This window comes from Sinocyclocheilus grahami, unplaced genomic scaffold (genome assembly GCF_001515645.1).
Source record: "Sinocyclocheilus grahami isolate Dianchi unplaced genomic scaffold, SAMN03320097.WGS_v1.1 scaffold51.1, whole genome shotgun sequence".
NCBI classification, from domain to species: domain Eukaryota; kingdom Metazoa; phylum Chordata; class Actinopteri; order Cypriniformes; family Cyprinidae; genus Sinocyclocheilus; species Sinocyclocheilus grahami.
In genome coordinates, this window is record NW_015505230.1 from 460396 (window position 1) to 478638 (window position 18243).

General features: G+C 36.5%; 1 protein-coding gene across 1 annotated transcript in view; it reads right to left on the bottom strand.

The window, feature by feature from the left end:
* LOC107583214 (VPS10 domain-containing receptor SorCS1-like) overlaps positions 1–18243 on the bottom strand; it is a 166639-nt gene that overhangs the window by 36310 nt on the left and 112086 nt on the right. The window contains exons 4-6 of the mRNA XM_016269365.1: positions 8447–8605; positions 4423–4496; positions 2699–2763 (exon numbers count right to left, since the gene is read on the bottom strand). Coding sequence (XP_016124851.1) covers positions 2699–2763; positions 4423–4496; positions 8447–8605 — 298 coding nt within the window. The remainder of the gene's footprint in view (positions 1–2698; positions 2764–4422; positions 4497–8446; positions 8606–18243) is intronic.

Sequence of the window (18243 nt, forward strand, 5' to 3'; positions counted from 1 at the left end):
CGTACAGTTCTCCACACACGGTTCGGCATGCGCTAGGACCACGGTTCAACTTAAATCTGACAACGCATCTGAAATATGGTTTGCTATAAATAACACGTAAACTAAACAGGGTTCGGCTAATATATGTTTCTGTTGATGGATGCACATTCTGGCTTCCCAATACATTACAACAACAGCGATGAAAAAAAACCGTGGACAAACCATTCACTCTTGTCAAAGACTATAGAATACCCAAGACATGTCACTCGTATAGTTTTGAACGGGGAAAAATGCAAGACTAAATATGGCCGCTCTATCGAACGAAGCCACGCCTTCTGAGGAAAAGAGCCAATCGCTAATCAGTAAAGTCAGCGCGTCACTGCAGCTGCCGTTAGAAGTCCCGGTTGCTATAGAAACAGTCGTGCGCCTAGGACTGCGCATGCGCACTGGCTGGTCTGGCTTGAGAAATAAGCTTTTTTTAAATGCTATTTGAGCAAAATAAACAACACTTATGATACAGTTGTTGTCAGATTTCATTGGTGATTTCAAATGTGAAATTTAATCGTAAGCTTTGCGAACAGTTTTGGAGAATTTGATAATTCCCCATTCAAAGAGATAGGAGTTGCACTTGCATGCCCGAGACGCGTTTCAAAGATGGCCGCCGAGTGACATGACTTGCCTTAAAGGGACTTTGCTCTTATTCAATGCGAATGCCGTATGCTGGAATATGAGCATTTATTCCGTCATCACCCGGGTGCTGATAGTGCGCGCGCACAGGTGAGACCTAAACAGCACACGCGGATATCTGTTTAAGCTAAACTCATTTAAGCTTTGCCAGTTTTAACATTTAAGAGCCAGAGGACGTAAGCTTGTGTGCACAGTGAGAAGATTTGTGCGAGCGCTCATCCGAAGCATGCAAACCCGGGCCTCAGAACGCGCGCAAATATTAAGCTCTCTCTGAAGAATTGTTTAAATGGACAAATTCACACAAAAATTATGTCAAAATGCCCATCTTGGTAAGTATCCTGTAGCAGACATAGCCGACAAATATTAAGCTCTCTCTGAAGAATTGTTTAAATGGACAAATTCACACAAAAATGATGTCAAAATGCCCATCTTGGTTAGTATCCTATAGCAGACATAGCCAGTTGAACATACTGTATCAGTGCATTCTCTTAAAGTGAATCACTTTCTTAATATTAATCAAACAGCAACAACAAAGAAATCACTCACTGCTCTTGATTGAATAGCTTTTGTAACTTTAATAAAGATACATTTTTAATTTATACAGTCAAATATGCAATGCTGTTTTACATTTCATTACTTTATTCAATTTCTGTACCTAAAAACTAATGTTAGACCTACCTAAAAAAAACTGAAAATCATTGTTTATTTTATTTGTATCTTTACTCTATTGTATTTATTTGTGCTGGTGCTTGTAGTTAGATAGATTAGCCGGCTGAACGTACTGTATCATTCTCTTAAAGCAGTGTTTCTCAACCCTGGTCCTGGGCGCGCCCTAGCACTGCACATTTTGTGTGTCTCCCTAATCAAACACACCAACTCATTAGCTCATTAAAAGAAACTCCAGGACCTGAAATGGGTGTCAGATAAGGGAGACATACAAAATGTGCAGTGTTGGGGGGCGCTCAGGACCAGGGTTGAGAAACACTGTCTTAAAGTGACAAAAGTTTCTTAATATTAATCAAACAGCAACAACAAAGAAATCACTCACTGCTCTTGATTGAATAGCTTTTGTAACTTTAATAAAGATACATTTTTAATTTATACAGTCAAATATGCAATGCTGTTTTACATTTCATTACTTTATTCAATTTCTGTACCTAAAAACTAATGTTAGACCTACCTAAAAAAAACTGAAAATCATTGTTTATTTTATTTGTATCTTTACTCTATTGTATTTATTTGTGCTGGTGCTTGTAGTTAGATAGATTATTCTTATTTCCTTTATTTTAATTTGACAGTATAGTTTTTGCGTAAACATAGCACATACCGAAGCATACCGAAACCGTGATACAAGCCGAACCATAAGTTGAACCGTTCCAACCCTAGTATTTCTACTTCAAAATGTCAGATTTAATTCAATATGTTGCTTGCCGTTAATTTGTAATTATTATTTTCTAACAACTGTTTCAAAGTAAAACCTACACAAATTGTCTTTCTGTTTTTTTTTACCCAGTACATAACCACAATTGACATCTAACATTTTTCAATATTTGTACTGTTACTATCAACACATTTAAATTAAATTTTTACCATGAGAGGAAGATCTCTAGTAGTCTTTAAGTTAACAAAGAACATGTTATTTAAAAAAAAAATATTACAATTGTACCTGGCCTCCCTAATTGTCCTTGTATATTAACTTCAAACAGTCTAAGAAAACCTCATTCAAATTGACTGTTTTGGGGGACCATGTACAACAGAACTGCCACGTGTAGTTTCTCTTTCTGTCTGCCAATCAACAGAAATACAGGTTCAACAAACAAAAGACAAACTCAATTTGTGCGGTATGTTTCTTCATTAATGTTAATTACTGATGACTAATACGGAAAGATGGATTTGCTGGAGCAGAACTGTCCATTTTGCATTTTAATGTGAAGCCTATTTTGAACCCTCCAAGTGTTGCCTTGTGCCGTTTTTGAATGATAGCTTCTTGAAATGTAATCAAAGCACGTCCAGGGACGCTATTCAGACTTACGGGTTTCTGAGATGCTGGTCTCAAGGTGAATCAGGCCTGGCTCTTTATCAAGGCCCAGTTTAGACCTGGAGAGCCCAAAGGAAATAAAAAACAATATTTTATAAAATAAGCTTTGGAAAACGAAAATCCTTTGTGTTTCCATGCAACAAAAGATGGGTCAAAATAAGGGCATTGGCTTTTTTGTGTCGGCTAAAAGATGTTAGCCTCCCAAAGGAGCAATGCGGGTTAAGTCGAGAAAGTACCATCAGAACACTCTATCCTGTTAAGCCTCCATTTCCATCTCCATCTATCTGTGCTTTTGAACAGAAGCAAGGAGCATATCCTGACATCATTAAAAGTAAGCCCTTCTCATGTTGACAGCATGTGGGCTGATGACTGATTAACAACCTTGTAGTTCATTTAAGTCTGTCTTTAAAGGTAAATTATCGTTCACAATCAATTCCACTATGGAGAAAATTAATGGGATTTTAACTTTCGGAAACCCGTCAGTTGACATGGTGACAGACATGGTGATGTGTTTAAAGTCATTCCCATTTTTTTTTCAGTGCAAACACGCTCCCATTATATTTAAATTAGGCTTGTGATATTGCTTATTTAACAGTTAGCAGTAATTTCCCAGTATAACCCACAGCAAAAAAGAGAGCGTTATAACCAGGCAATGCAAGCATATCAGTGTTAATTTTGTTTTACCTGATTCACACCCAAGATTGTTCAGGTACCTTCAGTTAAATGTCATTATACTACAACCTTCCTTACTCACAAGAACAGTTCCATTTCAAAGAAAAATTGTTACGGTTTCAATTTCAGATCATTGTGATGGTGAAGGTAAAGGAGTTCTGACCTGTTCAGTTCCACCAAGACTTTGGGTATTAGGCTAGAAATGAGCCGCATCAGATCTGAGTTGCTTTTGAAGCACTCACAGATACAAAAGTCAATTTCATCCATTCATGACTGATGACTGATTAACAACCTTGTAGTTCATTTAAGTCTGTCTTTAAAGGTAAATTATCGTTCACAATCAATTCCACTATGGAGAAAATTAATGGGATTTTAACTTTCGGAAACCCGTCAGTTGACATGGTGACAGACATGGTGATGTGTTTAAAGTCATTCCCATTTTTTTTTTCAGTGCAAACACGCTCCCATTATATTTAAATTAGGCTTGTGATATTGCTTATTTAACAGTTAGCAGTAATTTCCCAGTATAACCCACAGCAAAAAAGAGAGCGTTATAACCAGGCAATGCAAGCATATCAGTATTAATTTTGTTTTACCTGATTCACACCCAAGATTGTTCAGGTACCTTCAGTTAAAATGCCTTTCAGTTCATTCCAGCTTGTCCACTTGAGACCAGAGAAAACATAAAATCGAATCGAATTTAGAATTTATTTCTCAACAGGTCTCTTTAATCACCACAGTCTAGACATCTATTAGCCATCCTGATCAAGCTGAACAATCTTTCTTAATGACTAAATCATTTGCAACATTGCAAATGCAGACTTTGACTCAGTAACAAGGTCTAATGATAACATTCATTAAAGAGCTTCTAAGCTTTGGACGTAAACCCCGAGAAAGCGTTGGTGGTGGAACACAGTGGGGAAGATCACATCAGGATTGAACAACAATCTGTGTTCTTTGGTTTATTCTTTTATCAGACACTGAATGCAGAAGCTCAAATGATTGATGTTCCACATGCAGCAGAAGAAATCACACAGAGAGCTTACCAGTAGAATCGATTGGGCGCCACCTGTTCGTGAACGAGCTGCCATCGACGGCCAAACTCAACAGAGCTGTAGAGCTGAGGACGAAAGTATTGTGTTAGCAAAGAAATTGAATGAAGATCATTGCCTCTTCTGATGTTGCAATATGCTGCTATTTAATTGTACATCTGACTATTGGTGTTGTTTAGGTAAGTTTGGTTTACTTTTGATTCTTATAATTAGCCCTGTTCCAAAACCTATAGTGAACATCATCAATGATTCCGGCAGCAGTTTTTCTTCAAAGGCCACATTAGGAAATTATGAACAATGCATTACAAGTAAAGCAAGTTACGTAATTAGATTACTTTTCAAACAACTCGTAAAGTAACACATTGATTTTTAATTTACAAGAAAATATCTGAGTTACAGCTGTCCTGCCCCCATGTTGAGAGAAATCAGGAGTAAGTGCAGAGGTGTTGCGTGTGCTGTGTAAACATGATGGTTACTGTAGACTAAATGTGAACATGCATCTATTCATCTCACTTGGAAAAAAAACACATTCAGTATTCCTGAAAATTAATAAAAACAGTGAAAATGCAAACCTGCAAAAATTAAATGTTAAATAGCACAAATATCACAATGCAATTAATTGTGATACTATTTCTTAATATTCCTTAAATTTTATTAACAGATGTCTTTGCTGCTGACCTTTGATGATCCAGTTCAACCAATATGCAAAAATGATTTTAGGTCAACATAACATTTTCTTTTCTTTCTTTACTGATTGGCTGATTGATTGATTGCTGATTGCTGATGAAACTTTATTTTCCTGCATCCTATTCTTTGTGGTATCCAGAACAGCTGAAATGTATGTTTGACTGTACAGATGTGAATTTCCTTCAGCCTAAGGTTTATTAATTTCTCTTTTTGTGTAAAATGGCTTTTAAATTTGATAAAATAGATTTTTATTTTTTTTATATATATATATAGAAAAAGTAACACAAAAGTAATGTAACACTGTTCCAGACCTGTCAACCTTGGACATCTTTTTCAGGGTATTGGCATCAAAAATTCTTACCACAATGGTGTGTAGCGTCTGGACCACTCCAACACACAATATATATTTTGTTAAAATTTTTTTTCTCCATATCTTTGGAGTTGATTTGAATAATCAAATGTAAAAATAAATCATTATGAAGTCTTCACTGTATTAATTAATTATACACTAGTTATTCAGTCAAGAGCAGAGTGATTTTACTTTAGTCAGGGCATAAAAAAGATCTACAAAGTTACAAATCTCAAAGTCCACTCCAAAGGGAGATATTTCGGGGGTTTTTTAAATCCCTTTTTTTGTTGTTTTCTGGGATTTGTGATGTCACAAAGCGGCTCATTAGAATATCATTAAAATAATTCCCGCTTACGGAAATTCGAATGGTTGGAGGGTGGGGAGGGGCGAGGTCGTGGTTAGAATGCTTGGTTGAGTGCATCAGACAAGACGGCGAGGAAGAAGAAGTGCTGCTGTAGTGTCAAGTTTTCGCAAGTTATTACACATGCACCTGAATAATTATGTATGTAAATATGTATGTATATAATAAATTGCTGACAGTACAATACTGGACAATGATGTAATCTGCAGAATTTACACTTCAATTATGAGATTGAGATATGCAGTGTTTCCCATACATTGAGTGCAGGCGTTTTTATATCACTGTATTTCTGAAGGTCATTTTCATTTCATCTTGCATGTAATGTCTGATAAAGCAGCGTTTGTGAGCGGAGCGCTGCTTTTTGTAAAGCCGTTACCAGGGAAACCTCGATCTCTACCACTCCAACAGCGCCTTCTGCTGACAGAGAATTAATTTGCATATATATGCCGCCACAAAATAGATTGCAAGTCTGTGGGAAACACTGGACTACTATGGTATAAATAAATTCAACTGTATAACAGTTTCACTGTACTTAATGTTAGAATGTTAGAATTAAAGAACAATAAGCATAATACATATGCACTTATCTGTACATAGTAAATGCAGTTATTTTTAAGCGGTTGTTGACATCCTATCTAAAATGTGATTTAGCCAAAAAAAATAACAATAACAACAACAACAATAACGTTACCACTCTAATATGTCTTGCAATATCCGTGCGTGCAAAGGTTCTGCACGATCCTCTTGTTCAATATTCTCGGGGTCTGAATCCGGCTCAAATTGATATGGCAATATTGACGCCATCCTTAAAATGCTGCCTACGTAGGGAGCTAACCAAGTTTTGGAACCAAGCGATTAAAATTATGAACGACTTTCCAATAAAATCTAAAAATGATTATTTCAAAATTAGTTTAATTACAGTGGAAAATTGGCAATCAGCAAGAGAACAAACACTGAGATCTGAAATTCACTAAATAGAGCATAAACATGACTGTTCAATCAATGTTCAATGTAGCACTTGAATTTGCATCAGTTGGGAACTGTGATATCACAATCTCATATCCAGTATAACATCCTGACTGTGGGTGGATGGAGCTCGGTCATATTTAGACATTATGACTTATGGGAAACCAAAGGAACAAATCCAACTGGATCAAACTAAACCAAATTAGACAGAACCCAAGAGTACAGCCCTGCTGAAAACAATTCCTTTTTTTTTCTTTTTTTTTCTTCAATGTTACTTATTTATTTATTTGCAGCAGGGAATCACAAAAGTGTTGAAGGTTACTAAGCTTTTCATTTTAGCTCGTCTCCTCTATGTTTACTGTCATCATAAAAAAAATTTAAATTCAGGAACCTTGCCAATGACATTAAGGCAGCAAAAGTGTCAACACTAATAAATTATGCATTTATTTGTGGCATTGATTTGAATAGGGTTTAATTACACTTGTGATTGTGTTTTCTTTTTATGTCATTTGCTTTTGCGTCTTTCAGCCATGGCTAGTCATGCAAATTGTGCAAACAGTCTACTATTAGCCTTCAATTGGCTGATAATTATTTTTGATTGTTTTCATTTAATTGTAATTCATTCTCATTGGCCCTCTTTCAAGGGTGAAATCAATGTTGATTTGTCAAAATTGAAGTCAAAGCTGTTTAACAACATCACTTGAGACTTGAAACAGTCATCATCTGATGATATTGCGAGATTTGAATTTGAAGTTTTTTTGACATGCTTGAAAAGAAAATCTTATTTTTTTTTTATATACTATACATTTATACTGTACAAGAGTGCATGAGATGCTGCATCCTCTAGCGGAAACTATAGGGACTGCCACCAGCAGGACCAGTGTCTGAAGCACGTGTGAAATAACTCAATCCCATTGGCCTACGTAGCCCGTGATGTCACAGGCGGGCACCCGTAAGCATAAAAGTGTGTCTGCTAGAGGATGCAGAGTGAGTTCCCTAGGGGAACAATTTGTTATATCATTTAATTCCACTTCAAGGAGTAGCAATAAATAAATACATATTTCATTCAGGAATGAATCTAATCCAAAATTAAAAAGGGAAGGAATTAAAATGATGCATCAGTTGCATAGCGAAAAAAAAAAAATCTTGACTAGTTAATTTATCTTTTGGTATGATTGAATCTGATGCTTAAACACTCTTTTCAGGATAATGCAAAAAAAAAAAAAAAATTTATTAGCCCTAACCATGAGTTTGAAACCATATAATTAATGATAATTCCCTGCGACTCGGGATGCATAAATTGTCTTAATTGCCAACTTTAAGCTTACTGAAATTGTCTCTTTAAGACGTATTTCCTCTTGCATTGATAATTGCCTTCTAAGGACATATTTCAAGCCTAAATACAGATTAGCATCCATTTGCACACATGCTTTCATTATTACTATGTCTTGCTCTGCAGTTTGTGCCTAAAATGTTCTTTATACAGTATGCAAATACTATAAATATTTTTTTTCCTTTGGCTTCCTTGCATTTGGTTATATTTGGCAATAAAACAGCTTGATAATTAGAGAACCGCATGAACGGTGACTTGCTGAAAGCTTTGTGCCATAATTAGATGCTGTTTGCTATATGATTTAGCTGAAATGATTCTGCACCTTCTGGTCATGGCCATAGGCAAGGATCCAGTCCTCCTGCTCAGGGTGAAACAACAGGCTGAGGATGTAGAAGTTGAGGCGATATTTTTGATAGGTTGCGCCTTCATCTGAGCTGATGAGCAAACTGCTCTCCACCTCTGGATCTGTCAGCAACATGATCTGAAACACAGAAAACATGTTCATAGTCTTCACTGTCCCTCAGGGACCAAATGCCTCAGCTAGTGGACCTCAGGAGCTTCATCTGTGATCTTCTGTCCACAAATAGACATTGTAGAACATTGAGAGACTGCAATAACCAGACCAGTGCATATGTCTGCCTCAATAAAACACATTCAGTAAAAAAAGGAACTTAATGCAAATAGTCACAGATTTCAGAGAACAACTAATACATTTGGATAGTTGGTTAAACCGTACAATAGAAATATAAAATATAACCTATTAATTTAATATATAAAATATGTCATAAAATATGATTATATTATATAAATGTAATTATTATATTTATAGATTTTTTTTAACAATTTCCTGCCGCCCTCTCTCTCTCTCTCTCTCTACAGTGTGTATATATATATATATATATATATATATATATATATATATATATATGTATATAGGATCATGTGACACTGAAAAATGGAGACAATTAATGGTTACTGAAAATTCAGTTTTGCAATTACAGGAATTTTTTTCTTTAATAGATTAGTAGATAGATTAATTAAATAGATAAATTAATTAAACAAATACATGTTATTAGATTATTAAAATAGATTAATATATTAAACACTTATTTTAAATAGTAATTATTACTGTATTTATAAATGTTGCCTCAATTGTAGCCTCATTTATTGTATCCTTTACAATACATATGTCATATAAAACACATTTTTTATATATGCAATATAAATATGAAACATCAAATGAACCGTGGCAATACAGCCACTAATGCAGTTGACAGATTTTAACTTGTATTGAACCTGAAATGTTTCTTTAAAAAAAAATACAAGTCAATCACAATTAAAATAAATAAACAAACATCAACACTGCATCTCAATTTGTATTTCATATACAAGACAGGAAGCTCATACATTTGATGAACTCACAAATCATGTTCCTAATTTACAAGTCTTAATGAACGCTTTTAAAGTTGTGGCAGCACTGCCTCGTGTTAAATGTGATATCTTCATTTCCAATCCCTGATTTGCTTGGTCTGATCTTATCATAATCGCAGTGGATCACAAACATAAATCTCTTTAACGCTGTCAATCTTGTAACACACTCCAATGAGTAATTCATTATGGCCTGAGCGTGCGCACTTTAACTCACCCTAAAGCGCAGTCAGACCGTTAAATCTATAATTTCCCTAGAGCTATTTTTTCCTTTTCTGTTTTAGAGTGCCGCCAGTCTTAAGTTTGTGCCAATTTCGAAAATAAATAAATAAATATAATCAGCCTCAAATATAATTGAATGAGCGAGGCTGAACTGTTTCCAAACCTTATCATTGACAGAGAGCTGGATGTGTCGGGGTCTAAGGATTGTGTGTTTGAGCTCCACGGTTTACACCATCACTAAATGGTTGAATTGCTTTAGGTTCGTTTTTTTTCTGTTCCACTGGGTTTGTAAAGCTTATAAAGACCGGATCTTAACTCTCCTCATAGAAACTTTATGGACACAAACTTCGATTATATCATCAGATCAATAGCCCTCTTGCTGATGTAATACGGGTCAATGCGACTTGTTCAAGGACCTGCCCTGTTTCTTTCCTGGCACATAAAAACTTGTCCACTTTTGGTTTCCATTTCAATTGCGTTTTTGACACAGCTCTCCAGGGCCCCAATAGTATTATTGAGTAGTGCAGGGCAGCAGAGCTCGACTGCCCATTCGTCAAACGGAACATGCTAATGCTAACCATAGTGGCTGGAACCCAGAAGACCAGCTCATCAATCATTACTGCCAACTCAACCAACATGACCCATGAGCTCCTCCGTGGGACTCGAGACCGGTGAGTGGTGTATATATATGAGCAATATCACTTGAGTATGAAAGCGATACCGGCTCTACATCAGCATGGCTGTGATTAGGCCAGAGGCACGAGGCCGCAGGCTGAGTGCCGGAGGCAATCACAGCCACTGATATAGAGCCGGTATCGCTTTCGTACTCGAGTACGTTCCGTTAAACTGTTGGTTGAACAGTTTGACAGAACGTGTGTAATTAAACAAGAAACAACGGAGTGCCTAATAAAGCCCTCTTTTGTGCGGAACTACTAGACCGCGAAGCTAGACGTTTCTTCTTATATTAACTAACGTACTCTACGATTAGCTCAGTGAATAATAAAAAAAAACATAGACCCGGCTAGAACAAGCGGAGTGATACAAAATTGTGAAAGGGCGTTCCTGTAGCGATACCAGTACAATATCTCATGGTTCTCAACCAATCAGATTTGAGAACCAGAACGAACTGTTGTATAAATATGTTAATGTATATATATATATAATGTAATAATTTCTAATTTTAAGCAATTCATTAGGGATGCACCAATAACACTTTTTCCAGTACTCGCCCGATACGATACTTTTATTTTTGGTACTTGCTGATACTGAGTACCGATACCAATATTTTCATTGCAGATGAAACCAAAAGTTATTCAGACACCTTCAACATTTCTCACATTATCACAGGTTTATTCACTCTAGTTTAGAAAATGGTAATACAATATGACAAAAACTCAGCTTGATAATGTCAGATAACTTTGATAGAAAGGTACACTCTTAAAAATAAAGGTGCTTCAAAAGGTTCTTCAAGCGATGCCATAGAAGAACCATTTTTGATTCCACAAAGAACCATTCAGTCAAAGGTTATTTAAAGATCCATCTCTTTCTTACCTTTTTATAAAAGTATTTGTTTTACCGTCACATTTATTGTTGCTCTGGGAAATTGTGTAGGTGAAATTGAGTCATTTCAATAGGAATCCACACGTTTGAGAGTTTCGCATGAGGTCGTAAAAGTTCCCCACATAGATTTCACAAATTTGCTGTGCTGACCAACAAAACAGTTTGCTTTGAAAATGACTTCTATGTGAGCAGTGGTTTGTATGCTATGCTATTGACAACAGACCTGTTTATTTCCATTAAATTTTGCTGAAATATCGCTAACGTGACTGTACTCTTACAGTGTAATTCCAAGAGTAAATTCAAACCAAGCATTCATACCACATTCAGAGGCAGTCGAAAATATATGTGGCCAGATTGCATTTGTTAGAGTTAATGCAATCTAAAAATAATTTTCCCTAACACAGTTTTAAACTTTAAATCAGTTAAAAGCGAAAAAAATGGCAAAAAAACACAGCACCACCAACAACAACTACATACATTATTTTTGTGTTTTACCAACACAGTGAGAGACATACAGTATGTAGCCATGAAGTCAGACACCTTTCCCTCAAAACAATGATCACCCGAGACACATCTAAGACAGGTTTTAATACCAGGTGCAAACTGGGTACTGTTCCTTTAAGTCAGACATGTTCAGATTTTGCTAGAATACACCAGACTGAACAGAAAGCACACATATCAGTCATACAAGCTGTCACATGCTTTGAAGCTGTTATGGATTAATGCCTCTCCATCTGCACTTCTTTACCTGAAACAGACATTTGATAATACAATATGTAGATGCGTGAAGGTGTGCGTGTGTCCCGCTCACTGTCGTTTGATCTTCAGTTGTGTGGAAATAGATGGAAGGAACAGGAGAAGACACATACAGCAAAGAAAAGAAACAAATCTGAGCGTGAGACATTGCGGATGCTCCAACGAAATGTAGTTAAAAGATGAAATACAGATTTTGGTATTTTGTACACCTACTTTACAAAGCTTTGATCAGCACTATGAAGTGAAATGCAGATAATTCAAGAACAAGAAATTCCAGTTTAAGATTAAATTAAGGATGGTCTGTGTTGGCCTTGCCGACTTTTATAATGTGAGTCCCACATTACCAAGGGCAATTAATTTTATCTTCTTTTCTCATGCAGCCTTGCAAAATCCACCTCCGTATCTTTCCTCTGATTCTGTATGTCAAGCTCCTATCAGTGACTTGAAGCATAAGAGTGGAGGTTTCTGGGAAGACAAAGGTTAATGAAGCAGCAGATGAGGTGGCTGAAGAGATGCTTAGAGAGCATGGTGGAGAATCTTTAAGTCCCGCTGTGCAGCGATACGTTGCCTCTGATAGAATATTAATGAAATTAAGAATATGTTTTAGCTCCATCTCAAACTAATTGGATTGTCTCACTCCCGTAAATCCTGACTATAACGAGGTCGGTCATGAATGCATTTTTTTTTTTTTTTTGTGACTGCTAACCTGACTTGGATAAATGGTCTTCTGAGCCTGGAATTAACATTCCTTTTTTTTTGCCTATGTATAGATAAATATAGATAGACATAGTGTTGAAGGCCAGATTTAAACATGTTGATCCAACACTGCAGTCTTCTTTCTTTTTCCATGTAACATAGCTGTGTTCATTTCTTCAGAACAACTGCAACATAAATCATACTTGTGTCATTTATTCATAAAAGCAATTATTTTATCATGGATATTTCAAAATAAATGATAGTGTAACGGAGGCCAGCTGGTAGGTGCTGTGCAACCTCACTCCCCTAATCATAAGAGGCGCACTAGCAACTAATGCAAGAGGCTGTGATCTTTAGTCTCCTTGTAAGTGCACCTGCCTCCCATGCTGGCAACCTGGGCTCGAGTCCTGCTCGAAGCGGGTGTGAGTAGGACAAGTGGGGGTTACAACAGCAGTAATATGTTTGATGCCATTGTCTATTAAAAAAAAATCCTATTGAAGAACTGCATTACTGCTTAATTCAAATGGCAATATTCATACTGGCAAACTATGTTCCAAATGTGATCATCTATTTAAGTTGATGTTTCTCACATTCTCTCAGTGTGGGGTTGTGCCCCCAGGAGGATTCTTAGTGGACAACTACTTTAAATATGTTCCTCATAAAGACTTCAGAAAAATATAGTATATGAGTCATACTGAATACTTTTAAAATACTTATGTCATTTTTGGACCTTTTCCGTTTGAATCATTATCCTCTCATCCCTCTTTTTTTTATTCTAAAAAGGAATAATATAATAATAATATGGGTTTGGAATGATATGTGGGTGAAAAATATTTCTTGTTAAATAAGCAACAAACATGTATTATATAACCAGAAATATATTTAACAGCAAAAAAAAAAATAATAATAAATAAAAGGAAGTGTTGAAATAAAATGTTTTAAAAGCGTATTGTCTTTTAAAAAAATCATATTATTGGTTTCTTTACAGACTGACCTATTAATTCCAAAAATGCATGGCAACGTTTTTTACTTTTTTCTTCTAAAGTTGAAAATGCAAAAGAAAAAAAATTATAACGTTGCCTTAAGAAAACACAGTACAAGAGAAGGTTAATGCTATTATAACCTTATTGACAGTAGAGAGCAATTAATCAATGCTTATTTGAATTTGTGATCAGATGAAAATGAAGTCTCGATAAAAATGTGCACATAAGCTTACAGAGTCACATATATAAAGCAGGGCTTTACAGTCTTATTTAAGCACACACACACACACACACACACACAAAACGCACCAGCTCTTCCTCTGATGACTAAACATCATTAAAGGGTCATATGATGCAATTTCAAATTTTCCTTTCTCATTGGATTGTTACAAGCTGTTCACGCATAGATAAGATCCCTAAAGTTGCAAAGACTAAAGTCTCAAACCCAAAGAGATATTCTTTATAAACGTCAAGACTTGTTCACGCCCTCCTAAAACGCCTAGTTTAAACATGCCCACACATGTCTACGTCACTGTGTGGGAAGATTTACATAACGCCGCCCAAATGTTCAACTTTTATTCTTGCTGTAGTATTGTTGTTGCCGCCGCCGCCGCCATGTCGTGAAGGCGCTGTGTGTTTCGTTGTGAAAGCGAAACTACTTTGTTTGTGCTGCCAAAAGAGGACGATATCCGCTTCGTCATGCCTAGAGCTGATCCGTGCTGGTCGCTGAGGAAATACATCAACTTCGCGCTGTGGTTTGCCGGATCGGCTTTCACCGTGGACGAAGCGGAGTCCAGCCCGGGGTCGTCACATGTGGTTGCTGCAAGTCCGCCGGCCGCTCCTTCGTCAAATCTGCCGGTCACGCCGTTCTCAAGCCCACCGGCCGCTGCTCACTCTAGCCCACCGTGTGTGACGCTGTGTGTTTCGTGGTGAAAGCGAAACTACTTTGTTTGGCCTTCCAAAAGAGGACACAACTAGAAATCAGTGGTTAAGTTGTATTTACAACACTGTTCCAAAACAGTTCAACCCAAATATTCAGATGTGTGCAGCGCATTTTATGGAGGACTGTTTCCTGAACCTGCAGAGTAGCCTACGATTCATCTGTGCACAAAGGCTGTTTCTATAAAGTGGGGCAGTTCCAACTTTGCAATGACAATCTGGCGCTTCTGACTCACAGCCTGTAAGTACGTTTTTTTATATTTAAAGAATTGCCACTGATGATTCAAACGCGAGTTCTCCAATCACAAATGCAGACATGGTTTTATGTTTACGCAGCACAATACGCAACGTGTAAAAAGACAGTACAAGTCATTATAATCCGTAATTATGTCCCCACTGGATGCAACAAATGCCTCGTTTGTAATGGCTTTTATTGGTGTTGTCTCATCGCGCCGGGTTCATAGTATGGTATGGGGCGTAACATTTCCATCACACGCTTGAGGTAGTCAGCCAATCACAACGCACTGGATAGCTGGCCAATCAGAGCACATCTCGCTTTTTAGAAAGATAAGCTTCGTAAAAATCTACGCGTTTCAAAAAGACGGGGCATAGAGGAGCAAGAATAATGTACATTATTTGGAAAATAATGTGTTTTTTTAACCTTAAACCACATAAACACATTGCATTACACCAAATACACAACATAATGTTCTTTTTAGCAATGTCATATGACCCCTTTAAAAAAAATGTAAACCAAGCTGCTTGGCCTTACAGTGTGTCACGATGTGGGTAGATGAGGCACACAGAGAAGGGGTAATCCAAAGGTGAGTCTTTTATTTTCACTCCAAGAATTCAACACTGACAAACAAAGGATAAAATCATCACAAGGTAACTTTAAAGCAAGACAATGGAAATGAGGAAAACACAGGGTATATAAACACATCGAACGTAATTAGGGAGAACTGAAACAGGAGTAATCAATCAAAACAGGTGAACAGAATAAACAATGATTAACTAAATGAGAACAGGAACTGAACCAAATAGGGGCAAACAGGAACTAAACAGAAACAAACACGTGACACAGTGCTTACGCTTATGGTTTCAGAACACACAAATCTCTGCAACAGTCTTTGTAGGTGTGTATAGGTGGGCCAGACTTTTTTTTCTGCATCTAGCACAGGAAAGTGCTAAGTTCCTTTTTCTCCCTAGCTGATGCCACAGATCTGAGGACTGAAGCTGCTTCCTGAACTCAGAGCTGTGTTGTTGTTTTTTCTGCTCTTATTAGGGATGCAGGTGGTGAACCCGTTCATATTGCCTTATTAACCAAGGCTATTGTTTGCTCACAGGAAAACTGACCAATTAGGGTGAAATGCTGTGTCGGGTCCCAGGTGAGTGCTCAAGGTGTTCACAAAACATCCAAGGTGCTGTTATTTAAGGATGCCTTGGGAGACAGAGTGCTGGGATAACTCAGGCCGATTAGTGTGTGCGTGTAAAAAAATTAAGTAACTCGGTCAGTTACTTTTTTTTTTTTTTGTATGGAGTAACACAATGTAATGCCTTACTTTTAAAAGTAACTTTCCCTAACACTGTAACATACGGAAACTTAATTCTATGTATCAGTTGTTGATTTAATTTTTGTGCACAAATATGCAGGCAGATGAACGTCTTTTTTTTTTTTTTTTTTTTTATTGGAAGACCCAGTTATTATATTTTGACTTAGAAAAAATAATAATAAATAAACATGGACGAACAGCTAGCAATAAGATCAGATTATCTAAATGCTTTTTCATTTTGAATGAAAATATAAAACTGCTGACTGCTCTATACAGAAAAGGCACATCCCATTTTAATGTAAATGGAAAAACACTTGCCACATAAACATCAGTTCACAACACTGAAAAATAACCTCCATAGTGGCTGAGACACTGTATGCACACTTTGCTGTTGTTGCTGAAGGTCAGGGCGATTAAAAACACAAAGGAAAATCAGCTAAATGTTAAAAATCTTTCTCGGGAGGCACAATCTCACACTCTGACTGAAAGATTGTGCTGATGGCTCAGTTTTAGGGCTCGTCTTTGAGGGAGTGGATGGCACTCATGGGGTTGCCAGGCGACAGGCAAAACTGATTACGACTCAAGCATTCCAGCACTTGCATGGAATACCTTGAAAACTATCGAAACACTCCAGCTTTAAACTCGCAGTACATGCAGTACTACATACTACATTCTTAAAATTAAGTTATATATTGTCATCCATGGTTCCATGAAGAACCTTTAACATCCATGGAATCTTTCCATTGCACAAAAGGATTTTGGAAAAAGGTATTTTGGTACATTGAAAAAGGTATTTCAAATGTACATTGACTTCCATGGTAGAATTTTTTTTAAGTCTTTAAGAACTGCTCCTGAAAGGATCTTTAAGGAACCAAAAACTGTTCATTCATGGCATTGCTGCAAAACCCCTTTATGGAACCTTTATTTTTAAGAATGTAGAGCAAAATTGTAAATGATCAATTAACAATAAGTGATATTACATAATGGAAAATGTCATCCTTTCATAATGAAGAAGCAAATGTCAAGGCCAAAGACAGCATTGATCTTTCATGTTGGAACCCTTTTGCTTAGACACAAGCTTTTTGGCCTATAACGTACTTGCAAAGTTGTTCATCTCTTATTCTCTTTGTATGCGCATATCCTTTCATTCTCTCCTTCTACATGAAAACATGAGCACAATTATTTCCCCAACAAAATTAACCCCTGTTCTCTGGCAATTATCTTTCCAAAGACACATACGCGACCATACGAGCTTGTCAGCGGGCTGAGGGGGGTAAAGCCAAACTGAGGGTGAACCGGAGAGCTGGTCAGGCCAGCCGAGCCTAATTAAAGCTTTGGGAAGAGAAAGGTCAGGGATGCAGTGATTTCCACCGAAGAGGGAAAATGTGAAGTCTTCATATGAGAATGAGAAATGTCAGATGCGAGCTCGAGCAAACGAAGCAAAGGTCTAGTGTGTGATTGAGAGTCTTCCGAAGAGCCAAGAGACGATTTGAGGCACGAGGAAGGGAATGCAGACGAGAGGGGGTAATTTAACACATTTCGGCTGAAAACATGGCACTGAGTGACCACTCATAACAATTTAATGTTCTGTGAATCAGTTGATCATGTTAAAGCAATCAAAAGACATGTTGACAAAACAATTACATTTTAGCATGATTTAAAGGGATAGTTCACCATCATGTCCTTACAAGCCTGTATGATTCTTTCTTCTTCTTAAAAAAAAAAAATATATATATATATATATATATATATATGTGTGTGTTCTACAGAAGAAATTAAGCAAATATAATTATTTAATTAAATTCATATAATGAATATAATTAAATTATATAAAATGTAAATAAATTAATAAAAAAATTGTAAATTAATATACATTAATACAATTAAATTATTTAATAATAATAATAATAATAATGTATTATTATTATTTATATTAATAATAATAAAGTCAAGTTTCTGTATAGCACTTTTCACAATACACA